The sequence below is a fragment of the Aquarana catesbeiana genome, linkage group LG04, assembly GCF_042186555.1.
Source record: "Aquarana catesbeiana isolate 2022-GZ linkage group LG04, ASM4218655v1, whole genome shotgun sequence".
Classification (NCBI taxonomy): Eukaryota; Metazoa; Chordata; class Amphibia; order Anura; family Ranidae; genus Aquarana; species Aquarana catesbeiana.
In genome coordinates, this window is record NC_133327.1 from 365,381,228 (window position 1) to 365,408,052 (window position 26,825).

At 42.1% G+C, this 26,825-nt stretch overlaps 1 protein-coding gene across 2 annotated transcripts in view; it reads right to left on the reverse strand.

The window, feature by feature from the left end:
• The window catches only part of PDSS2 (decaprenyl diphosphate synthase subunit 2), a 339,874-nt gene that overhangs the window by 14,297 nt on the left and 298,752 nt on the right, over positions 1 to 26,825 (reverse strand). For both annotated transcript variants that reach the window (XM_073627025.1, XM_073627026.1), the window contains exons 6-7: positions 25,128 to 25,301; positions 11,973 to 12,101 (exon numbers count right to left, since the gene is read on the reverse strand). In XM_073627025.1, the coding sequence (XP_073483126.1) occupies positions 11,973 to 12,101; positions 25,128 to 25,301 (303 nt within the window). The remainder of the gene's footprint in view (positions 1 to 11,972; positions 12,102 to 25,127; positions 25,302 to 26,825) is intronic.

Sequence of the window (26,825 nt, forward strand, 5' to 3'; positions counted from 1 at the left end):
GCAGGACGTGGATCTGTGTATGTAAACACACAGATTCACATCCTGTCAGAGAGGAGAGGAGGCCGATCTGTGTTCTCAGTACAGAGCAACACAAATCGGTCTCCTCCCCTTGTGAGTCCCCTCCCCCTTCAGTTAGAAACATTCCCTAGGAACACAGATAACTTCTCGATCACCCCCTAGTGTTAACCCCTTCCCTGTCCCAAAAATGTGTCAAAAGTGTCCGATGTGTCCGCCACAATATCGCGGTCACAATAAAAATTGCAGATCGCCGCCATGACTAGTAAAAAAAAAATAAAATAAATAAAAATGCTATAAATCTATCCCCTATTTTGTAGACGCTATAACTTTTGCGCAAACCAATCAATATATGCTTATTGCGATTTTTTTTACCAAAAATATGTAGAAGAATAAGTATCGGCCTAAACTGAGGAAAAAATGTGCTTTAAAAAAAAATAAAAATGGATATTTATTATAACAAAAAGTAAAAAATATTGTGTTTTTTTCAAACTTGTCCCTCTTCTTTTGTTTATAGCGCAAAAAATAAAAACCGCAGATGTGATCAAATACCACCAAAATAATGCTCTATTTGTGGAAAAAAAATAATAAAAATTTCATTTGGGTACAGTGTTGTATGAACGCGCAATTGTCATTCAAAGTGTGACAGCGCTGAAAGCTGAAAAATAGCTTGGGCAGGAAGGGGGTTAAAATGCCCTGTATTGAGATGGTTAAAGATGCCACATAGGTAGGTGTTGTTCAGATACTCAGGTTTGTTATTATTGTTCATATATATTTTTCATATGCATTATGGCATTTACTATATTGACTATACCATTAAAACCATTCAAGAGAGTTCTTTCTATGGTGTGTGGGATGATTCTATTTTTTATTTACATATTTCATTCCAACACTCCATATATTTTTGAATTTTAGTTTCCGACGATCCTATATACATTCAGTATAGTCTATAATACAGCAATTTTTATTGTATGATTGCATTAAAATATTTATTAGTTTTTGGTTAGATGTATAGATACTAAAAATCCTTTTTTACATTATTTTTGAAGTATTTGTTTGTGATATGTTGATGTTTTCTTTCTAGATTCCAGGACAAGTGACTATGGACTATATACATTTATTTATTTTTTATGTGTTGCTTTGCGTGATGTTTATATAAACTGTCTGAGATCTCAGCACTGTTTGCAGGGACAGATTGTGACAATTAAGAAATAATACTCACATTAGTCCACTATTCATTTACTATGCCCCTTGCAAACTAGTTCTCCGCTGTAATTTCCATATTAGCAGTCCAGCAACACTGCACATTAAATGTGTGTCCCTTCCCCCACTTTTTTCCGTTTCATCTCTTGTGCTGGCTTTTCTTCAAATTCAACATATTTTACTTATACTCCACATAATTATTTTATTTCATTTTATAAGGCATCAATTGTTATCAAATATATATATTTTTCTCACCCTTTTATTATTATTATTTATCACGGTATCTGGTGAAACTCATATTTGATTTTACATTCATTTTCATATGAACAAAGATCCTGTACAGATGTTATACACATCTATGCACTATATCATCACTAGTTCTATATATATAATTTTTTATTTTTTGAATTGGTGCTTCACATAAATTTATACACGTTCCATTAACATCCTCACTTTTCATCACTACAATCAGCATTTTATTTTAAAACACAATTATTTCTCCCATATATTTTTTAAGTGTATTATTCTATATACTTAACAATCACATTAACATATAAACCATATGGTTTATTTATCTTTATTTATATTTTAATTCACCTCAGGCATTCAATCTTTTTGTTTTTTCTTTTCGTCCGTTCTTTACATTTTCACTATACTAGGGGTGTTTCCACTCTATGTCTGTTACTTAGTAATGAGTGCTGAGATCTCATGTGGCCGGTCTCCAGCTGCTTTGCATCATCTCATTTCCATTTGGTCACATGTCTTTTACATTTTAAGTATTAGGCTGGGTTCACACTGGTCCGACAAACGCTCCGACATTGGGAGCTCATGTCGCATGACGTGTGAAATTTAATGTTTCCCTATGGGAGCCGTCCTAACTGGTCCGACACAAGTCGTTCCGACTTTAGAAATGCTCCCTGTACTACTTTGGTCCGACTTTGATCCTACTTCAGCCTATTGACTATCATTGAAGTCGGATTGCCGTCTCGCATGATCCGACTTCGGCACGCGACTTGTGCTCAGATCATCTTGAGGGGGAACTCCGCGCCAAATTTTAGATAAAAATCCGGCATGGGTTCCCCCTCCAAGAGCATACCAGGCCCTTGGGTCTGGTATGGACCTTGAGGGGAACCCCCTACGCCGAAAAAGCGGCGTGGGGGGGTCCCCCCAATCCATACCAGACCCTTATCCGAGCACGCAGCCCGGCCGGACAGGAATGGGGGTGGGGACGAGCGAGCGCCCCCCCCCCTCCTGAACCGTACCAGGCCGCATGCCCTCAACATGGGGGGTTGTTGCCTTGGGGGAGGGGGGCGCGCTGCGGCCCCCCCACCCCAAAGCACCTTGTCCCCATGTTGATGAGGACAAGGGCCTCTTCCCGACAACCCAGGCCGTTGGTTGTCGGGGTCTGCGGGCGGGGGGCTTATCGGAATCCGGGAGCCCCCTTTAATAAGGGAGCCCCCAGATCCCGGCCCCCCACCCTATGTGAATGAGTATGGGGTACAGCGTACCCCTACCCATTCACCTAGGAAAAAAGTGTCAATTTAAAAAAAAACACTACACAGATTTTTAAAGCATTTTATTAGACAGCTCCGGGGGTCTTCTTCCGACTTCGGGGGTCTCTCCGGTTCTTCTCCACGCTCTCCGGATCTTCTGCCGGGCTCCTCCGCTCTCTTCTGCTCTTTTGCCGCTCTTTTGCTAAAGCGGAGGAGCCTGGTCTTCAATCTTCTGCCTTCTGCCTTCTGCCCTCTTCTCCTGATGTTGACACGACGCTCTCTGGGGCTAGAATGCTCTCTGTGCGCTCTGCTCTGACTTATATAGGCGGTGACCCCGCCCCCTTATGCCGTCACAGTCCCTGGGCATGCTGGGACTGTGACGTTTTAGGGGGCGTGGTCATCACCCGATGACCACGCCCCCTTATGCCGTCATAGTCCCAGCATGCCCAGGGACTGTGACGGCATAAGGGGGCGGGGTCACCACCTATATAAGTCAGAGCAGAGCGCACAGAGAGCATTCTAGCCCCAGAGAGCGTCGTGTCAACATCAGGAGAAGAGGGCAGAAGGCAGAAGGCAGAAGATTGAAGACCAGGCTCCTCTGCTTTAGCAAAAGAGCGGCAAAAGAGCAGAAGAGAGCGGAGGAGCCCGGCAGAAGATCCAGAGAGCGTGGAGAAGAACCGGAGAGACCCCCGAAGTCGGAAGAAGACCCCCGGAGCTGTCTAATAAAATGCTTTAAAAATCTGTGTAGTGTTTTTTTTTAAATTGACACTTTTTTCCTAGGTGAATGGGTAGGGGTACGCTGTACCCCATACTCATTCACATAGGGTGGGGGGCCGGGATCTGGGGGCTCCCTTATTAAAGGGGGCTCCCGGATTCCGATAAGCCCCCCGCCCGCAGACCCCGACAACCAACGGCCAGGGTTGTCGGGAAGAGGCCCTTGTCCTCATCAACATGGGGACAAGGTGCTTTGGGGTGGGGGGGCCGCAGCGCGCCCCCTCCCCCAAGGCACCACCCCCCATGTTGAGGGCATGCGGCCTGGTACGGTTCAGGAGGGGGGGGGCGCTCGCTCGTCCCCACCCCCATTCCTGTCCGGCCGGGCTGCGTGCTCGGATAAGGGTCTGGTATGGATTGGGGGCGACCCCCCACGCCGTTTTTTCGGCGTAGGGGGTTCCCCTCAAGTTCCATACCAGACCCAAGGGCCTGGTATGCCTCTGGAGGGGGAACCCATGCCGGTTTTTTATTTAAAATTTGGCGCGGAGTTCCCCCCTAAAGATTCATACCAAACACAGTGCCGGCATTGGCGGGGATCCAAGTCGGATCCCCGTTCATTGAAAGTCAGACACATGCCGGCTTCATGTCGCAGGGCAAAGTCGGATCCAAAGTAGGACGGCTGTCGTGTCGCACCAGTGTGAACCCAGCCTAAATGTGGTCATCACCTTTATGTTAGTTAGCTATGAGTAAGTGCTCTGTATGAGTGCGAAACGCGTTAGCCGCCAAGCTGTATCACTCCAGCTGTGTCATATGTACTTCATAATCCTATTTATTAAATAAAGAAGAATTTTTATCTGCCTATCCCGGTGTGTGGCTGTCCAGATCTATCTACACAAACATAAGTGGAGAAGCGTTGCTACAGCCGGGACAGTGCTGGAGTGGTGAGAGGAGTTGGGTAAGTGTTCAGGAGCGGGGGGGAGCTAGGATAGGTAGTGGAATTTTTTTTTTTACCTTAACGAATATATTCAAGTAAAAAAATGTTTTGACTTCAGAAACACTATAAAACTTTGCATCCAGGGCAATGTTACATTTATCATGCACATGGTAAAATTTTTTTTTTTTAGCAAAAAAAAATAAAGAAGACAAACTTCCAAACAAGTGTATATACTTTTTTGAATGTAGAGACCCTGTAGAATAAAATGGCGTCAAATATCGGTATTTGCACAATATTTGCATTTATTACAGGTACTTATATAACGCCATCAATTTACACTGCGCTTTACATATACATTGTACATTCACATCAGTCCCTGCCCTCAAGGAGCTTACAATCTAAGATCCCTAATTCACATTCACACATACACATACAAGGGGCAATTTAGACAGGAGCCAATTAACCTACCAACATGTTTTTGGAGTGTGGGAGGAAACTGGAGTACCCTTGGAGGAAACCCACAAAGACACAGAGAGAACATGCAAACTCTAAGCAGGTAGTGCTGTGGCTGAGATTCAAACAGATGATCCTAGTGCTGCCAGGCAGAAGTGCTAACCACTTAGCCACTGTGCAAGATTTGAGAAAATATTTCTGAAATCTGAACTATTTTCAGGGAAAAATATGCTGAATTAGATTTACAATACAATACCCAGTTTTTTTTTTTAAATATAAAATACGGGTTGCATTGAGTAAAAATAGTGCCTTGAAAAGTACTCATACCCCTTGAAATGTTCCACATTTTGTCCTGTTACACCCAATAACATGAATGTATTTTATTGGGATTTTATCTAATAGACCAACATAAAGTGGCACATAATTGTGAAGTGGTAGGAAAATAATAAATGGTTTTGCAAATTTTTTACAAATAAATATCTGAAACGTGTGGTGTGCATTTGTATTCAGCCTCCTTTACTCTGATAACCCTAACTAAAAGCTAGTGGAACCAATTGCCTTCAGAAGTCACCTAATTAGTAAATAGAGTCCACCTGTGTGTAATGTAACCTCAGTATACATACAGCTGTTCTGTGAAGCCCTCAGAGGTTTGTTAGAGAACATTAGTGAACAAACAGCATCATGAAGGCCAAGGAACACACCTTGACAGGTCAGGGATAAAGTTGTGGAGAAGTTTAAAGCAGGGTTAGGTTATAAAAAAATCTCACAAGCTTTGAACATCTCACGGAGCACTGTTCAATTCATCATCTGAAAATGGAAAGAGCATGACACAACTGCAAACCTACCAAGACATGGCTGTCCAGCTAAACTGAAAGGGCGGGCAAGAAGAGCATTAATCAGAGAAGCAGCCAAGAGGCCCATGGTAACTCTGGAGGAGCTGCAGAGATCCACAGCTCAGGTGGGAGAATCTGTCCACAGGACAACTATTAGTCGTGCACTCCACAAATCTGGCCTGTATAGAAGAGTGGCAAAAAGAAAGCCATTTTTGAAAGGAAGCCATAAAAAGTCCCATTTGCAGTTTGCGAGAAGCCATGTGGGGGACACAGCAAACTTGGAAGAAGGTGCTCTGGTCAGATGAGACCAATATTGAACTTTTTGGCCAATAAGCAAGCCAATAAGAAAAACGCTATGTGTGGTAGAAAACTAACCTTGCACATCACCCTGAACACACCGTCCCCACCGTAAAACATGGTGGTGGCAGTATCATGTTGTGGGGATGCTTTTCTTCAGCAGGGACAGGGAGGCTGGTCAGTGTTGATTTTCAAGATGGATGGAGCCAAATACAGGGCACTCTTAGAAGAAAACCTGTTAGAGTCTGCAAAAGACTTGAGACTGGGGCGAAGGTGCACCTCCCAGCAGGACAATGACCCTAAACATACAGCCAGAGCTACAAGGGAAAGGTTTAGATCAAAGCATATTCATGTGTTAGAATGGCCCAGTGAAAGGCGAGATCTAAATCCAATTGAGAATCTGTGGGAAGACTTGAAAATTGCTGTTCACAGATGCTCTCCATCCAATCTGACGGAGCTTGAGCTATTTTGCAAAGAAGAATGGGCAATAATTTCACTCTCTGGATGTGCAAAGCTGGTAGAGACATCCCCAAAAGGACTTGCAGCTCGAATTGCAGCAAAAGGCGGTTCTACAAAAGTAATGACTGAGGGAGGCTGAACACAAATGCACGCCACACTTTTACATATTTATTTGTAAAAAAATTTGAAAACCAATTGAGCATGCGCCAAAGACACCTCAGGGCGCCAACCCGCATCTGCGCAGAAGACTTGATAGAAAAGGGCAGGAAAATGCCCAGGACGCGCACAGGAAGTGACCTCAACCTGATGGAAAAAGGCGGGAAAATACCCAGGAAGCGCACAGGAAGTGACATCAACCAAATGGAAAAAGGTGGGAAAATCCCCAGGAGGCGCACAGGAAGTGACCTCAAACTTCCCTATATAAGCCCAGCCCAGACACTGCCAAATTGCTGGATTATCTTCAGTCCCCCCTTGTTCTTGTGCTAGTGTGTGATCTGTCTGAACCTGTTGTCACCTGGAAACCTGTTTGACTACTCGGATTTGTACCTTAACCATTCTACTTCTTTGCCTCTTTTGTACTCAGCTGCCAGATTGGAACAGACCCCGGCTTGGATCTCGACCATTCTTCTTCTGATTAACCCTTTTATGCTTCGTTGCCCAACTAGACTTGACTTCTGCTCGGATCCTGGACTAAGGCTTGAACGGTGCTCCGCACCCTTGGCACCCCTGCCACTCGGTGTCCCCACCAAGTCTCTGTCTCCATCTCCAGAGGCTTTAAGGACCCAAGGTGCAAGGGAGGCCTCCCCACTACTTCGCTCTCACATCAGGTACGTGGCCCTCGTGACACTCTAGGATTATTGCTCACTTTTTTTATTTTTACATTTGCCTTTAATAATATCACAGGAGGGCTAACAAGATCCTATGTGATAGCATGGGCAGGTAACAAGTTCTCTTTATGGAGACATCAGGCGTCTTGTCTATTAGATTCCTAATGTTTTCACTGCCATCCACTGCAGCTGATCAAGCACAGGACCCTGCTGTTTACCCGGCATTTCAGCAGGGACTCAGACAGCACTGAAACTGAAAACCCTCAGTACTAAGTGCTTCCAGGCTCAGTGATCACAGAGTCCTGTTGTGACAAAATGTTGCATCAGGAGGTGTGGCTGAGGCATGTACTGGTATTAACATTCTGACAGCTTTCAAGTGGAGCACTCTGGAGTCGAGCAAAAGTACCAGGAGAGTGGCAAGACAATGGTAACAGAGGTTGAATTAAATTCAGCTCGTCATATTCATGCAGACTGTTGCATCATAAAATGTGAGTGCATGTATAAGTGGCGTTCTTGTTTGCGATTTTAAATAAAAGGTGGTTTAATTGTATAACGCTATTTGGAGCACTGCAGTTTTTTTTTTTTTTTCACATGCTATCTAGATACAATGTGATATGGATGCTACGGCAGAGAATCGGAGGAAAAATCGAATAGTGGGTGGATACTCCACTAATGAGACCTGAAATAATAGTAAGGTCACATACTTCTGGTGAGTGGATGACTATACTCAGGTGGTGGATGTTTGGAGTGTTTTTCAAGAGGATGAAGAATATAAATGGATGATTTATGAACACAAATTTAAGAGACTTTTCATGAATATAAATGTTCACTGTAGAGTTTATTTTGCTGCGTGGAGGGTTTAAGACTATTAGTACATTTTTTATTATTGATTGTAACACTGTTTTGGTTTATGACACAGCGTTGCCTGATTTTTATATCATATAATGTAGATCACTTTTAATAAAAAGCTGGTTGCCGGCTGAAAAAAAAATGATACCAAGCTTATGGCTGCTGCAGCCGTGATTTTTTTTTAACCACTTGAATTTCAGGTCGTTTATATAAGGTCTATGGATGGCAACTGGTTAAATTATAGAATAAATTAAAGGTATCAAATTGTAGAAAATGTGTGGGCTTTAATAGGAAAAATTAAAATCATCCTGGAGTAGGCTCACTTTCTAAGCTATGGTTGGTGGTCTATTCACATAATCTTGTTGCGGTAACATGCACATTACCGTGGCACATGTAATGTATTGGTGCGATGTGGTGCTATTCATTTAAATGGCTCATCAACGCATATAGCAGGTTATGTATTTCTGCATAGCTCAATGAGAGGCAACGTCCTAAAGTGAGTTCCATTGCACTGACAAAAAATTGTCCAACGCCATTTCTTGACAGCGCACTGCCTGGCAACTCACGTCAGTCCGTCAGCAACATTTTGGGTTTCCATTCAAACAAGTGGCACTACAAAGCATCAATTAATTACATGTACATTACTGCGACAAGATGGTCTGAACAAACCCCTAAAGCAGGTAATTAGCAAAATTTATATTAGGCTGCAAAATATGGGATTGCCTGGGCCAATTATTCCAATCATGTATTGGGACAATTCGCTTTGATTGTCTAGAAACTATAATCGTAATACTAATTAATGTTTAAGATTATATATATTTGCCCTCAAGATTGCAGTCAATGAAAATCCCCAACAGTGTTTCTGGGCAAGATGATGACCTATTTGATAACAGTCTCTTCTGGTCAGGTACACTGCCTGTACTGCCAAGGCAGTACAGGCTCGGCAAAAATAAAATAGTACATCTCTGCAATACCTGCCTATGTTTGCCACTTTAAAAACCTTACAAGTACTGACAAACAGTGCCTTGCAAAAGTATTCACCCCTTGACTTTTTACCTATTTTGTTACATTACAGCCTTTAGTTCAATGTTTTTTGTAATCTGAATTATATGTGATGGATCAGAACCAATAGTCTAAGTTGGTGAAGTAAAATTAGAAATAAATATATATATATATATATATATATATATATATATATATATATAAAACGATTTTTCAGAAATAAAAAACTGATAATTGGCATGTGCGTATGTATTCACCCCCTTTGTTATGAAGCCCATAAAAAGCTCTGGTGCAACCAATTACCTTCAGAAGTCACATATTTAGTGAAATGATGTCTACCTGTGTGCAATCTAAGTGTCACATGATCTGTCATTACATATACACACCTTTCTGAAAGGCCCCAGAGGCTGCAACACCTAAGCAAGAGGCACCACTAACCAAACACTGCCATGAAGACCAAAGAACTCTCCAAACAAGTAAGGGATAATGTTGTTGAGAAGTACAAGTCAAGGTTAGGTTATAAAAAAATATCCAAATCTTTGATGATCCCTAGGAGCACCATCAAATCTATCATAACCAAATGGAAAGAACATGGCACAACAGCAAACAAATGGCACATTTTGAGTTTGCGAAAAGGCATGTGGGAGACTCCCAAAATGTATGGAGGAAGGTGCTCTGGTCTGATGAGACTAACATTGAACTTTTTGGCGCAAGCTCAACACATCACATCACCTGAAGAACTCCAGTGAAACATGGTGGTGTCAGCATCATGCTGTGGGGATGTTTTTCAGCAGTCGGGACTGGGAAACTGGTCAGAGTTGAGGGAAAGATGGATGGTGCTAAATACAGGGATATTCTTGAGCAAAACCTGTACCATTCTGTGTGTGATTTGAGGCTAGGATGGAGGTTCACCTTCCAGCAGGACAATGACCCCAAACACACTGCTAAAGCAACACTTGAGTGTTTAAGGGGAAACATGTTAATGTGTTGGAATGGCCTAGTCAAAGCCCAGACCTCAATCCAATAGAAAATCTGTGGTCAGACTTAAAGATTGCTGTTCACAAGCGCAAACCATCCAAATAGAAGGAGCTGGAGCAGTTTTGCAAGGAGGAATGGGCAAAAATCCCAGTGGAAAGATGTGGCAAGCTCATAGAGATTTATCCAAAGCGACTTGGAGCTGTGATAGCCACAAAAGATGACTCCACAAATTATTGACTTTAGGGCGGTGAATAGTTATGCACATTGACTTTTTCTGTTATTTTTTGCTATTTGTTGTTTGCTTCACAATAAAAAAAAATAAAAAATCTTCAAAGTTGTGGGCGTGTTCTGTAAATAAAATCATGCAACCTCAAACAATCCATGTTGATTCCAGTTTGTGAGGCAACAACAAAACAAGAAAAATGCCAAGGGGGTGAATACTTTTGCAGGGCACTGTACCTGTTGATCTGCCAGGAACACAGTTAAATCAGGCTGTGTCTTCTTCAAACACAGATTTAACCATTAGACCAATTTCCATATTAACCACTTGCCGACCAGTCACCGCAGTTGTACTGCAGCAGGTTGGCTTGGCTGCGCAAATCGTTGTAGGTGTACGTCGGGCTCGTACACGGTGATTTGTGGGCGCATGCACATGCTCCCATTGTCCAGCGGAGGAGCCAATGTGTGGGTCCGGCAGACTTGATGTCTGCCTGCCACCCGCGATCGTTCCCAGCAGTGACAGAACAGGGATCTGCCTTTGTAAACAAGGCAAATCTCCATTCTGAATGGGGAGACTCACACAGGTCCTGTCTTTCTGCTATGCAGGTAAAAGGATCTGTGTGCTCCCATTGAGCCCTTCCCCCATACAGTTAACACACAGGGAACACAATTAACCCTTTGATCGCCCTGACGTTAACCCCTTCCCTGCCAGTGTCATTAGTACAATAACAGTGTATATTTTTAGCACTGATTACTTTAATAATGTCACTGGTTCCCAAAAAGTGTCAAAAATGTCTGTTAGGTGTCCGATCTATCCGCTGCAATATCGCAGTCCCGCTAAAAATCACTGATCGCCGCCATTACTAGTAAAAAAGAAATAGATAATAAAAATGCTATAAATCTATCCCCTATTTTGTAGACACGGTAACTTTTGCGCAAACCAATCAATATACGCTTATTGGGATTTTTTACCAAAAATATGTAGCAGAATACAAATTGGCTCAAATTGATGAATACAACTGTTTTTTTACATTTTTTTTTGGAAATGTTTTATAACAGAAAGTAAAACATGTTTTTTTTTTCAAAATTTTCGCTTTTTGTTTATAGCGTAAAAAATGAAAACCGCAGAGGTGATCAAATACCACCAAAAGAAAGCTCTATTTGTGGGAAAAAAAAGGACATTAATTTTGTTTGGGTACAGCGCCACACGACCGCGCAATTGTCAGTTAAAGTGACGCAGTGCTGTATCGTAAAAAATAGCCTGATCATTAAGGGGGTAAATCCTTCCGGGGCTGAAGTGGTTAAGCTGATGCATACAGTATTTAAGAATTTGGCAGGGTCAGGTTTCATTCAGCTGCAAGTGCTACTTTACAACAGCCAAAGGAGGAATTTATGATGCAGGCTGCAACCTTGTACTAAATCTAATTCAAGATGTGTCTCACTGCTGCTGTTTGCATTGCAACAGTATTGACAGCTCAAACAGGAAATTAGGAACACCCCGGGGGACATTTATCGATCACTGATTGAAATATCAGTGCAGCAGAGGCACGGTGTTGTCTGGTGAAACAGGAAGTTAGGCGCTAACTGGATTTCAGCAGATGCAACGGGTATTTTTCTGTCTATTTTGGTTTGCTCAGACACACACTAACAGACACAATGATAGAAGCAGAAACAAAGAGCAATGAACTTGACTGCTTACCTCTTTAACCTGTTCCATCCAGACTTCTCTACCTATAGATTCTTGGTGAAGAACAACAGGGGCAGAATTCAGGCTGAAAGAGCCTCCCGATTGCTTCCCATTCATGAATGGCTGGATGTCCGAGTTAATCTGGAAAACAGTGGCCAAATACGTGTTCAGTGGTGTATTTTGTTTTTTTGCTGCCCTAGGCAAGACTAAAAATGGACCCCCCCATCTAAATTCGTCCTACCCCAGCCGCTTTAAAATTGCACATGCCCGTGCAAAGGAGACAAACTACATAAATTTTACTATGCATAGGCGAAGCTTTACAGATTACCACTTTAGATTTACAGAGGATGTCTGGAGCTAGAATTACTGCCCATGGTCTGACGTTCGCAGTGGTAACTCACATGTGTGGGAAGATCGCTGTTTGCGTGCGTGTGGGACCCAACAAGCGTGTTTGCCTTTGCGTGCAAGTATGGGAGGACAGGGGCACTTATTTTTTTTTTTTTAATTATTAATGTTTTTATTTTTTTTAATCACTTTTATTGCTGTCACAAGGAATGTACAGTGAGGGAAAAAAGTATTTGATCCCCTGCTGATTTTGTACGTTTGCCCATTGACAAAGAAATGATCAGTCTATAATTTTAATGGTAGGTTTATTTTAACAGTGAAAGACAGAAAAACGCATTTTAAAAAAGTTATAAATTGATTTGCATTTTAATGAGTGAAATGAGTATTTGATCCCCAATCAGCAAGATTTCTAGCTCCCAGGTGTCTTCTATACAGGTAACGAGCTGAGATTAGGAGCACTCTCTTAACACACAGTGGATATAAAAAGTCTACAATCCCCTGTTAAAATGTCAGGTTTCTGTGATGTAAAAAAATGAGACAAAGAGTAAACTCCCCAAGGTATTTTTTAATGACCGCCCACCGTAGACATACTGCGACAGGGTGGCTCTATTGCACGAAACTACGTACCTGTATGTCATTTCATGCAATAGATAGCAGGTGCGTGCCCTGATTGGCCAGAGGGGCCAATGTCTGCGATGTCTGCCGGGACCCGTCGATTGTTCCCCAGAGAGGCAGAACGGAGATCTGCCTATGTAAACAAGGCAGATCGCCGTTCTGACAGGGAAGTACACAGTGATCTTGTGTGTTCCTGCAAAGCAGGAACACGGATCTGAGTTCTCCCAGTCAGTCCATCCCCCACACAGTTAGAAAACATCCCCTAGGGACACACCTAACCCTTTGATTACCCCTGGTGTTAACCCCTTCCCTGCTAGTGTCATTAGTACAGTAACAGTGCAAATTTTTAGCACTGATTTGTGTCACTGGTTCCCAAAAAAAGTATAAAAAATGTCAGTTGGGCGTCCGATTTGTCCGCCGCAAGGTCGCAGTCCCACTAAAAATCACTGGAGTAAAAAAAATACATAATCTACATAGTTTGTAGACACGATAACTTTTGTGCAAACCAATCAATATATGCTTATTGGGATTTTTTTTACCAAAAATATGTAGCAGAATACATATTGGCCTAAATTGACGAAGAATTTTTATTTTTTATTTTTTTTTAATTGGATATTTTTATAGCAGAAAGCAAAAAATATTCTGTTTTTTTCAAAATTGTCACTGTTTTTTGTTTATAGCGCAAAAAAACCCCCCAAAACGCAGAGGTGATCAAATACCACCAAAAGAAAGCTCTATTTGTGGCAAAAGAGGACATCAATTTTATTTGGATACAGCGTTGCACGACCGTGCAATTGTCAGTTAAAGTAATACATTGCCGTATCGCAAACAAAGGCCTGGTCATGAAGGGGGTAAAACCTTCCAGGGCTGAAGTGGATAACCTCCCTGGCGGTATGATCATGTCAGATTTTTTCATCTCAAAGCGGTACATTGTTTTGCACGGAAATTTGGCGTTTTATATTGTAGGCCTGTAAATCTTAGGAATAACTCACTTAAATCTGTCCAAATTATGATAAAGTTTGAAACACGAAATCATCAATTATAATATAATAAATAACTATAAATAATTATAACAAATAATAATATAATAAAATGTATTCAATAATGTAATCAACTCAAAAACACTGAAATTTGCTCAGTTGCAGAATTGTCGTTGTCGTTACTTTCAGTGTTTGATGACGAATTTCTCCACAAATCACTATCGCTTAATTCTGCAAGTGATTCTAATTTACTATCACCGTTTTCTAGCTGGTCTAAAACCACTTTTGACGTAAAGGGACGCTTTTTGGTTGCCATGGACAATCTCAAGTTTACAGGCAGAAAGAACAGTATATACAGTATCATATAAAACTACATGCAGGGCACTGGGCAAAGCATTAGGGACAAAAGGGATGTGAAATAATTTTATACAGTAATGTAATCTGTAAGATTACAGTGTACTGTGTTTTGTTTTTTGCACTTTTTGAATTTGGCGTCAGGCTCTGTCCCCGTGCGTCGCTCGCAGGGAACAGAGTCTGGCACACAGTACATCAGGAGGAGGACACAGCCCGCAGACACAGCGGGAGGACATCACAGGATCTTGGGGACAGACAAGGTAAGTACCTTTCCCAGGATACTGCGATGCAATCCCGAGTGTGGCTCGGGGTTACCGCTTTTGGTAATGAAAATTCACCTCGAGCCACACTCGGGATTACCGCCAGGGAGGTTAAGAGGCATGGGGAGTCTTTTTAAGACTTAATTTATTGTCATGAGTTTTTGGAAAGTTTGGGAAAGAAAATAAAAAAAATATACACAAAGTTGTCATTATTTCATATTTCTCGCACACAGCATGGGCATACTCGGAAATCACACCTCAAAATAAATTCTGCTACTCCTCCTGAGTATGACGATACCGCATGCGTGACACTTTTTCAATTCCTGGACTAATTATGTACTGGACATTGTAGCTCGTGTATGACGTAATCAACCAATTCTGTCAAAACCAATATACTGTAATGGTGACCTCTATACGAGTGATCAGGGAATATAAAAAAAGGGGGGAAATACAGCGCTATGTAGGATAAGGATGTAAATAGCAGCTCACACAGCTATAGACTAAAAGCGATACGTGTAGGTGTGAAAAGTGTAGCGCTAATATACCAAATACAAATATAACTACTAGAAGAATACCCTACCATGCAAAAGGGTGTACATATAAAGTGCATAAAGGATTACCTTAGTGAAAAAGGTGACTTATACCAAAACAACTCATGCTAAATAAATAACATGATATGTGAAAAAATAAATCAATAAGTGATCTAATATAAACCTGAATAAAATCAGTAAAAGATGACCAAATACACGAATATAATTGTACCACGTGTATTTGGTCATCTTTTACTGATTTTATTCAGGTTTATATTAGATCACTTATTGATTTATTTTTTCACATATCATGTTATTTATTTAGCATGAGTTGTTTTGAGATCAGGGAATATAGCTTAGTGCAGCGTGACCTATAGCAGTCCCAGTTCCTATAAGCCAAGCAAACCTAGCCTACTGGTACATGGCTGCCCTAGGAATGCCATGTCTCCTGGCCTGGTGTCTTGCAGGAATGTAGTCAGCAGGATGTGCAGATGAGTCAGTGCAGGCAGAGACATGGTCAGCAAACAGACAAAGGATCGGTCCGACAGCACACAGAAATGTGGTTAATAAACAGGCCAGGGTAAGCACAGGCAAAGGCCACAGTGAACTGATGTGTTGGTGATCAGGGACAATTTGATTAGTGTGGAGGTGATAAGGAACAATATGACTGGTGTGGCGATGATCATGGACACTGGGACTGGTGTGGCAGTGATCAGTGACACTATAACTGGTGCGGTGGTGATCAGGGGCAATATGACTGCTGTGGCGGTGATTAGGGACAATGCGACTGCTCTGGCGGTGATTAGGGACAATATGTCTGGTGTAGCGGTGATGAGGGACACAGTAACAGGTGTGTCAGTGATCAGGGACACAGTAAATGCCAGTTCACATCACAAAAACTTTCTCCAGATCCATTCCGGATGCGTGTTTGCATGCATGGTTTTATTGCTTTTTTGATGCTTATCGCATTCCACTACAGTTCTGTGCAGGAAAAAAAGCAGCATGTTGTACTTTTTTCTGGGACTGAAAAGCACTGGAATGCACTGCACTGGTGAGAACTATACCATTGGAACCCATATACCCTACTTTCCATGTTTTTTTGATGCAGAAAAAAAGCACTGCACTGCATATGGTGTGAACGGACCCTAACAGGTGTGGTGGTGATCAGGGACACAATAACTAGGGTGGTGGTGATTAGGAAAAATATGCTGGATGTGGTGGTGATCATGGACACTGGGACTGGTGTGGCAGTTGTTATGGACATTGGGACTGGTGTGGCAATGATCAGGGACACACTAACTGGTGTGGCAGTGATCAGGGACACAGTAACTGGTGTGGCAGTGATCAGGGACAATATGACTGGTGCGGCCGTGATTAGGGACACTGTGAGTGAGTGGGGATGGTCAAATCTGTGAGTGGGTGGTGGTGATTAGGGACACTGACTGTGTGGTGGTGATTAGGAATACTGACTGACAGCACTGGTATGGTGACATTTTACTGTTGTTGTGGTGATCAGATACCTGATTTACCCCCCAGAGTATTACATTATCTCTTTGTTAACACTGCACTTGCTTGGGTGAAAGTATTTAAAAAAAAATATATATAATTTTTTTTACATATTGTCACCAGAGCAGTGCGGTGTTACCATACCTACCATAAATTATATGCTGTGTATCACAAAAATATAGCAGTGCCTGTTTCTATACACAAAGGTGGCTGCCTCCTGTAAGGCCATGTTCATGGCCAGGAAGTACAGGAGGCTGACCAAAGATTGAGCAATAGAGTTCCTCTGGTCATAGGAGTGCAGCTGTCTGCAGGGGATTGCTGGGACTGATGTCTCGCAGGAATGTAGGCAGTAGGACATGCAGATAGATCAGTTCAGGTGGCAGGTAGAGATGTGGTCAGCAAGTAGGCAAAGGATCAGTCTAGGCCGTAGGCAGAAACTTGGTCAATAAACAGGCCAGGATCAATACAGGCTGCAGGCAAAGCCAACACTGCACTGGAGTAGCGATGATCAGGAAATGTATTGTTGCCTGCACTAGTCTGGTTACACTGTCATTAGTGCAGCAGCAATCATGAACACTGCTGCTGGCTTACACTGGTCTGGTGACACTGTCATTGGTGCAACAGCAATCAGGAACATTGTTGCTGGCTTACACTGGTCTGGTGACACTGACACTGGTGTGGTCTTAATCGGCAACACTGTTGTTGGATTACACTAGTTTGATGACACAGGGACTGGTGTGGCTAGCTTTCAGGAACACTATTGCTGTCACTGGTTGTGGTGACACTTGCACTGGTATTGTTCAGAAACACTGTTGTTGGCTTATACTGGTCCGGTGACACCTCGACTAGTGTGGAGGCAGTCAGGAATGCTTTGGCTGACTTAAACTGGTTTGGTAGTGATCAGGAACACTGTTGTTGGCTGCATTGGTCTAATGACACTGGAATTGGTGTGGTGGCGATCAGGAACACTGTTACTGGCTGCACTAGCTTGGGTCACTGGCACTGGTGTTGCGGCTATCAGGAACACGGTTGCTGGCTGCTGGTGATCAGAAACATTGTTGTTGGCTTACACTGATCTGGTGATAGTGAGACTGGTGTTGAGATGATCTAGACAATGTTACCTGCTCACACTGGTATGGTGACATTAGGATTGGTGTGAGGCAATCAGGAACAGTGTTGCTGGCTTACACTGGTCTGGTGACACTGTACTGGTGTGGTGAAGGTCAGGGACACTGTTGCTGGTTTACACTGGTCTGGTGACACTGGCCCTGGTGTAGGGGTGCTCAGGAACACTGATGCTGGCTGCTCTGGTCTGGCGGTAATCAGTGACACTGTTGCTGACTTACACTGATCTAGCAACATTGAAACTGGTGTGGTGGTGATCATGAACACTGTTGTTGCCTTGCATTGGTCTGGTGACACTGGGACTGGTGTGGCTTTAATCAGAAACGCTAATGCTGATTTACACTGGTCTCCTGACACTGCATCCAGTGAAGCAGTGATCAGGAACACTGTTGATGGCTCACAGCACACTGTTCTGGTGACACTGGCCCTGATGTGGGGTTAGGAACACTGTTGCTGGTTTACACTGGTCTCTTGACACTGGGACTGGCATAGCGGCAGTCAGGAACACTGTTGCCAGCTTACACTGATCTGGTGACACTGGCCCTGATGTGGACGCAATTAGGAACACGGTTTCTGACTTGACTGCACTAGTCTAGTGCAGTGGTGATCAGCAAAATATTACTGAGTACACTGGTCTGGTGATACTGTGACTGGTGTGGAGGTGATCAAGGACACTGTGGCTGGCTGCACTGGTATAGTGACACTGTACTGGGGTGGCTAGTGATAAAAAAAAACAAAAACATAACAATAATCAAAGGGTGTTTTCTACAGCGTTAAAGGGGTTGTAAACCCTCAAGGTTTTTCATAGAATGCATTAAGGTGAAAAGCCTCCTGTGATGCAGCAGCTCCCAGAGCCCCCCTTTTACTTACCTGAACCCGGTCTTTCCAGCGACGAGGGCGAGCACACCAGCCTGGGTCTCGGGTCCTGATTGGATAGATTGATAGCAGGGCATCCATTGACTCCTGCTGCTGTCAATCAAATCCAATGATGTGGGAGCTGGGGGGGGCGGAGCCGAGTCCTGCTGTCTGTGTCAATGGTCGCAGCAGCAGGACATAGGAACGCGCCCGCACGTGTGCCCCGAGGGAGTGCGGCTCTCCAACGGGGCATTCGAGAAGAGGAGCCAGGAGCTCCACTGATTGACCCCAGAAGAGGAGGCTTGGGGCCACTCTGTGCAAAAGCAACTGCACAGAGGAGGTAAGTATGACATGTATTTATTTATTTTTTTTAAACAAGACTTTACATATCCTTTGATAACTGTAGCAAGAACTATAGGAAGCACTGTGTTTCCCCTCACAGTCGATCACTGTAAGAGGAAAAAAGAGTGCTGGCTGCAATATGCAGCCATTGTTTACATATGCGATTGGTCACAGTGATCACATGGTAATGAAATGGCAATGAAATTAGCCTCTGTGACCTGCTGTGTACGAAGGGCATGCACAAGCAGTGCTAGAGGGTGTACATGAGTGGCAAGAGTGAGAGGATGTTTTAATACACATTCCTGCTCTCAGGAGATAGCTGTCCAGCCATTCCTGTACAATGGTCAGACAGCAAGTGGTTAAAAAAGGAAAAAGAAGGAACGTTTTTAAAATGTGGAGAAGAAAACATACAAGTAAAATAGGGGAGTGGGATGGAGGTGTGAAGGGAAAAAGGGTGAGAAAGAGAAAGGAAGAAGGGTGTGGGAATGGAAGATAAGGAAAGGGGAAAGGAAGAAGAGAAGAGGAGGGGAAGGAGAAGAAGGGTATAGGAAAAGAAGGAAAGGTAAAAAAAGAAAACAAGGGAGAGGGAGAAGGGGAGGGAAAGAGGAAAGGGAAAAGGGAGAAGGGAAAGAGGAAAGGGAAAAGGGAGGAGGGAAAGAGGAAAGGGAAAAGGGAGGAGGGAAAGAGGAAAGGGAAAAGGGAGGAGGGAAAGAGGAAAGGGAAAAGGGAGGAGGGAAAGAGGAAAGGGAAAAGAGAGGAGGGAAAGAGGAAAGGGAAAAGGGAGGCGGGAAAGAGGAAAGGAAAAAGGGAGGAGGGAAAAAGGGAGGAGGGAAAGAGGAAAGGGAAAAGGGAGGGGTGAAACGGAAGGAAAGGGGGAGAGGGAAGAGGGAAAGAAAAAGAGGATGGGACAATAACAAATAATTACTCATTGTAATTGGAAACAACCTATTCAAAATTGAGTTAGGCATCATCCCTGATTTTACCAATGTCTGTCCAAAAACATAATACCATCTGAAGTCACAATGGGCAACACACTGATAGTCACAGGACTATAACCAGCTATAGAAGTAATCAAACTAATATTTTTTACCTCATACCATATAAAAGGTAATACATGAAAGAACCCTTTTATCAACATGAAACATTTGTATTTTATTTGTTTTAGAATAATGTAAATTAATTATGCTTTCCAAGCACTCTTTATATTTTTGCATAACAAAGACACCTAGCCTTTGTAAGAATATACAACAAAGCAAGCTACCATTAAATAAAACATGTGACAGGAGACAGTCCTGCAACAAGGAAGAAGGAGACAGCATTATAATTTCAGCAGGTTCATTGTTTTGCTATATAATGACATCAGGCCTCATTTTAAATTTGTCAACTCTGTCTAAATCCCCATGAGGGTGCAGTAGTTTGCAGTATAACAGTAAAAACTCTTAGCTGTCACCCTTAGTCCAGGATGCTCCTGGGCAAAACCTGAAAACTTCAGGGAATACATCACTAGAGTGCTATGTACTTGAAAATACTCTTAAATTATGTATGCAAAAATCTGTTCTTTTCCATTACTTTAAACAACATGTACACAGACAAAAATGAGGGATTTATTCATAAAGAGTGACAGAAAGCAGAAGAAAATTATCCTAGAGCCCTGGTTCACATTGATGTTACTTTGAAATCGCGCTACTTCACTTGAAGTAGCGCGATTTCAAAGTAGCAAGGTCAGCGCAATTTCAGAGGCTACTTGATAAACATCTGTGTGGCTTCATGCACAGATGTCTACTGAAGTCGCACCTGAAATCAGCAAAAGTAGTGCAGGAACTACTTTTGCAAATCGGTGCGGCGCCGCAAGATCGGTGTCGCACCGACTGGAACAGTGCCATTGCCTCCAATAGGCTGTGACTTGTCATGCGATTTGATCTCTCAAATCGCATCACAAATCGCTCCAATGTGAACCTAGGCTAAAGAGAACTTGTAATTAGCACCAATATACTTGCTAAGTGCATACTTGACAGATATTTATCTGTTTCAGTGTCTCAAAGAACACTTTTCTCCAACAGAAATTTTTGCGGAATGGGAGATTGCAAAAATAGGGCTAGGGACAGCTACATAAACTAGCATGTTATATTTACAGTTATAGCTTCCTGGTTTCCTAAGAAGGAACAAATATCCCACCTGTACCCTAAGTATATCTTATAAGCAGGTAAAAACCCAGAGCACATCCCCAACACAAAATACCACAATGGACCTTTGTTTTAGCACACTACAATGCACAGAATTGAGCCATATGTGTTTTGTGGCACACTGGGGAAAAAGTGTATGTGTATTAAAAGGTTAATTATAGTGCATTGGTAGCACATTTAAAATGAATGGGGTGCACTGATGTGCATGGGGTAACGCACCAGTAAGGTGTGACTATTCATCAGTTTTATAAAACAGAAAACAATAAATAACTGCAGCATGCCTGCTCTGCTTCACCTTGTCATATTGTTCAGATATTATTTTATAATGAAGAAGTTTGGATTAGGGTGATACCATTTACTGGCAAGCTAAAAAAAAAAATCAAAGTGCAAGCTTTTGAAGCACCCTGGTGTCTTCTTCAGATATAACTCTGCCTGCTGCAGTTTATTTTTTATTTTTTTTTATGCAATAATCTCTACTTCTGCTTTATAGAGTAAGTATCACAAACAAAAGTAAAAAACTACAAACAGAAAAACTCTCTGTTCAAGAAGTTGCATACACAACAAATATAGAAACAGCAGCTGTGATTCTTAAAATGGACCTTCACTCAAAAGTGTCACTTATCCTCCTCCTCACCCCTAACATGTTTGAGGGTTTTTTTTTCTTCATGGGAAGTAGGTACCACCTCCCACTTCCTCAAATCTCACTTCGGCGAGAATAACTTCCACTACACCATGCATTCTCGTACACGTGCAGTGGGAATTCTTCAGGAATCATAGCCGGCTCTTGAATCCAAGATGGCAGTGTCAGTCAAAGAACTGCTGTGGGAAGACAACACTGGACTCCAGGGACTGGCAAGTACCTCATTTTTAAAAGTCAGCAGCTACAACTACAGTATACAGTGAGTAGCAACAGGATTTATAAAATGTAGGTCCTCCTATGCTTTATCCAGACCCTAGCCCTTTGTCCCCCGTGTTTGACAACCCTGCCTTTTAAAGGGGTTGTCATTTGTAGGCCTTGAGGGGATGTAATCGCTCTGCATGGTGCCAAGTACGTCACCTCCTTTCTTTGACTACTACATAGTTACATATAGTAGGTCACATAGTAGGTGAGGTTGAAAAAAGACACAGTTCTCGGCTTTTTGTAAACTCCTCTGTTCTTTGGCTCTTGTTAGGCACCCTCTTACTGGCTTTGAACAGCTGTGCTCTCTCTCGGAGCCTCCCACACACGCTAGCTACAATGTATAATATCCTCCAATCTTCAGTTGCCACTCCTTCTCCTCCCTCCTTTGCAGCATAAAACAGGGACCTGGGCCGGCAGCTGGACCCTACAGCATGGGCTAAGGCTTTTCACTTTACTCATAAATCTAGTATTTCGTGTTATTCTCAGGGGAAAAATGATAAAATTCTTACCAGGTGGTATAGAGACCCGGTCTCTCTCCATCGCATTTTCCCTCAGGTCTCTAAGAGGTGCTGGAGGTGTAATAGCACTAAAGGGACCTACCTTCACATCTGGTAGGATTGTTGTAAGATTAGGACGTTTTGGAAGATGATTTTCGACACCTATAACAACGTTTATGGTGAGTCATCTTCTCCTTCCCAGAAATTGCCCTGTTATCTATTTTACCTGGTTCTCTACAGCGGGGATCCCCAAACTATGGCCCTCCAGCTGTTGCAGAACTACACATCCCATGAGGCATTGTAAAACTCTGACATTCACTGACATGACTAGGCATGATGGGAATTGTAGTTCCTGAACAACTGGAGGGCCATAGTTTGGAGACCCCTGCTCTACAGCAACAAAAACTAAATCTACTTCGCTTTTTTGTATTTGCAGACAGGCAGTTGCTTCCTTCTATGTGGAAATCGAAGTCTTTGTTGTGAGCTTTTATGATATTTTAGCATGAATTACTTCACATTATATGTAGATGCAGAGGTCAGAGATGGCTTGTATTAAATCTATTTTGCTGCTTGTTAAGAATATGTATGTCATTAATGCTGCAAATTTACAGCATAGTAAACAGAGAGACCTGCTTACTAGTGCAGAAAAATGCAGGTCACTGCACACAGTGTTAACACTTTGCTGGGCACTCATTGGTATTTAGCCATTTGTCTTTGTAGAAACTCTTGAAAGCACTAGAGTGTAATAGTAATGTATAGTGAGTAACCTTTTCAGTCTGATCATAGGTAGAAAAAATTGTCTTTTTAAAACAGGCAAGTGAACACAAATTTTAGAGTGACACAAATTAAATTTACAGGTGCCGCTCAAGGCTCCACCACGTCCTTTTATGTAGCAACTGCTTGGGGTGCAGACAAGAACAGAGCTATAGACATCTAATGGAAAAGAGAATTACCAGCTCTGTGGGCGGAGTGAAACGTGTTGGGGCGTGGCCTGATTGGAGCACGAGCTGAGGCTGCCAAACACCTTCCTTTGGGGTATTGCAATGATGTGCGACTTCCAGGACTTTTCCCTTTTCCATTAAACAAATTTTAGAGTTTTAGGTTACTTGATCATTAAACACCAGTTTTTGGATGTCTGCAATTATTAGTCATTTCATTCATTTTTAAATATGCAGCAGTTATCAGTGATAATATGCTACACCTGCCAAATGTACTATTCCAGGAATCTATGCTACATCACAAATATTTTCAAAAATGAATTACACAGCCTTACAGATGTATGAAGTCTTATGCCCTGTACACACGGTCGGACATTGATCGGACATTCCGACAACAAAATCCATGAATTTTTTCCGACGGATGTTGGCTTAAACTTGTCTTGCATACACACGGTCACACAAAGTTGTCGGAAAATCCGATCGTGCTGAACACGGTGACGTAAAACACGTACGTCGGGACTATAAACGGGGCAGTAGCCAATAGCTTTCGTCTCTTAATTTATTCTGAGCATGCGTGGTACTTTGTGCATCGGATTTGTGTACACACAATCGGAATTTCCGACAATGGATTTTGTCGGAAAATTTTATAACAAGCTCCCAAACTTTGTGTGTCGGAAATTCCGATGGAAAATGTGTGATGGAGCCCACACACGATCGGAATTTGCGACAACACAATCCGATCGCACTTTTTCAGTCGGAAAATCCGACCGTGTGTACAGGGCATTAGTCTTCCAGAACTGAATATTGGCTTATGCACTCACCAGGTCTAAAGAATATATAAACATGGGCTTACATTTGCTATGGAATATGATTCATGAAAACTGGATCAATCAAAAACTGGGGCAGCTCCGCACAGTAACCATATAGTTTTCCTATTTATTCCACAGAGCTATACCAGAAGTGTTGAGCAATGATTCAGACAGGTTACCATGGATAACTGTTCCACTTTTCATAAATAAATTAAATTTTTGTTTATTTAGCTTACAAGGTGGAAACCAAAAGTAGATTCTGGTAATATTTATTTATTTCACCTTTAAAAATTTTAGTAGCGTAAACATTAATTAACTGCATGTCTGAGATCATAATTAAACAATGCTGCATTCATATTTAAACAATATAAACAGCTAGTTCCTGTCTGTTCATTAATGTATCAGAAACAAAAGTACTTCCAGTATAGATCAAAAAAATCCTTCAAACATCTTCATTCATCAGAAGGGATTTAGGTACATATTTTGGCCAAAACCTAACAAGACTATGTGCAGAGCCAAAGCAAGCCAATAATTCAGTTCCTCCACTTGTAATTTACCTTATATGAACTTCCAATAATTTCTTCCACCTGCCAACAAATGAAATTACCTGTGGGTATGAAAAGCAGCGTAATTTATAGTAGAAGTACCCTCTTCCCACAACGTAAATAAAAAATCCAGGCCATAGCTGGGAAAGACCACACAGATCATTGACATATAGCATGTCAGATCTGAGAAGATGGGCATCTATGCAAATTAATTTTAAGCAACATAATACACTGCTTGGAGCAAGAATATAGTGAAATAAAAAAAATGTATCACTTGTGACATTAATGTAAAAAAAGGTCCTTGCTGCTCAGCCAACAGCGATGTATAGTTTGAAATCCTTCAGACACATGCTGAAGAAAATATATGACAGAAAATACATACCTTATAACTTAAGGACATATGTTTTCCATACTGGAAAGCCATAGACTGGATCTCCGGCTCATGCCTGGCTAACTCAATTGCAGCTTGACAACTCTTAGCCAGCAATGCACCATGGGAGAGAAAAATGTGCTCCATCCAATTAGCCATTCCACTGTCATCGGTAAAACTGCTCTTCTGAAATGCAAATAAAATAAAAGGTAAATATTTCTTGTCCATTTATTTTAAAAATGAAATGACCATCAAAAACAATCTTTATGTGTTTAGCAATGTTGCAGATCAAATACAAAAACAGTAAAATGTAATTACAGACACCAAACAAGCAAATTTAAATAATTACTGTGTTAATGAAATTAGGATTACCATAACACGTTACATATTCTTAAAAAAAAAAATCAATAAAATGAGCCCTGATACCTGGGAATCCAGCCACCATCCTCCCCATGGTCTAGAATCTGGACCATGAATTGCTCCACAAGCTAAAAATTTCACATATTACAATGATGGGAAGGTCCACAGGACTCTAATGGGCCTATGAACAGAAAAGCCTAGATCCCTGCAGTGCACTACCACCATTCACTACCAACACCTTCAGTAAATCCAGGTGAATTGGGACTGCACAGACTAATGTTCCAATCTGCTCTTTGGTTTACTATTTTAGATTCAACTATACTCCTTAGGGTCCAACAAGGCAGTGCAGCATTACTTACCCTCCTCATTCCCCTGAAATAGTAAAATGGAGTAATGTAGACTAAAGATGATGTCACACTGAGTTCTCCAATATGTTGCAATCATCTAGCTGGAAGATGTATGCTATCATTACAACAGTACCCAAAATGGAACATAGGTTTCCATATTTATTACTATTATCAAATAGGTATTGTCTCATTTTAGTATACATTTCATCTGGAAAGTATTCACTGCGCTTTACTTTTTCCACATTTTGTTACTTTACAGCCTTATTCCAAAATTGATTACATTCATTATTTTCCTCAAAATTCTACAAACAATACCCCATAATGGCAATGTGAAAGAAGTTTGTTTGAAATCCTTGCAAATTTATTAAAAATGAAATAAATCACATGTACATAAGTTTTCACAGCCTTTGCTCAATACTTTGTTGAAGCACCTTTGGCACCAATTACAGCCTCAAGTCTTTTTGAGTACAATGCTAAAAGCTTGGCATACCTATTTTTGGGCAGTTTCTCATCCTTTTTTGCAGGACCTCCCCATCCCATCAGGTGGGATGGGGAGCGTCGGTGCACAGCCATTTTCAGATCTCTTCAGAGATGTTCAATTGGGTTCGAGTCTGGGCTCCTGTTGGAAGATGAACCTTCACCCCAGTCTGAGGTTCAGAGCGCTCTGAAGCAGGTTCTCATCAAGGATGTCTCTGTACATTGCTGCATTCATCTTTCCCTCGATCCTGAACAGTCTCCTAGATCCTGCCACTGAAAAACATCCCCACAGCATGAGTCTGCCACCACCATGCTTCACTGTAAAGATGTATTGGCCAGGTAATGAGCGGTGCCTGGTTTCCTCCAGACATGATGCTTGCAATTCAGGCCAAAAAGTTCCATCTGTGTTTCATCAGACCAGAGAATTTTGTTACTCATGGTCTGAAAATCCTTCTGGTGCCTTATGGCAAACTCCAGGCAGGCTGCCATGTGCCTTTTACTAAGAAGTGGCTTCCGTCTGGCCACT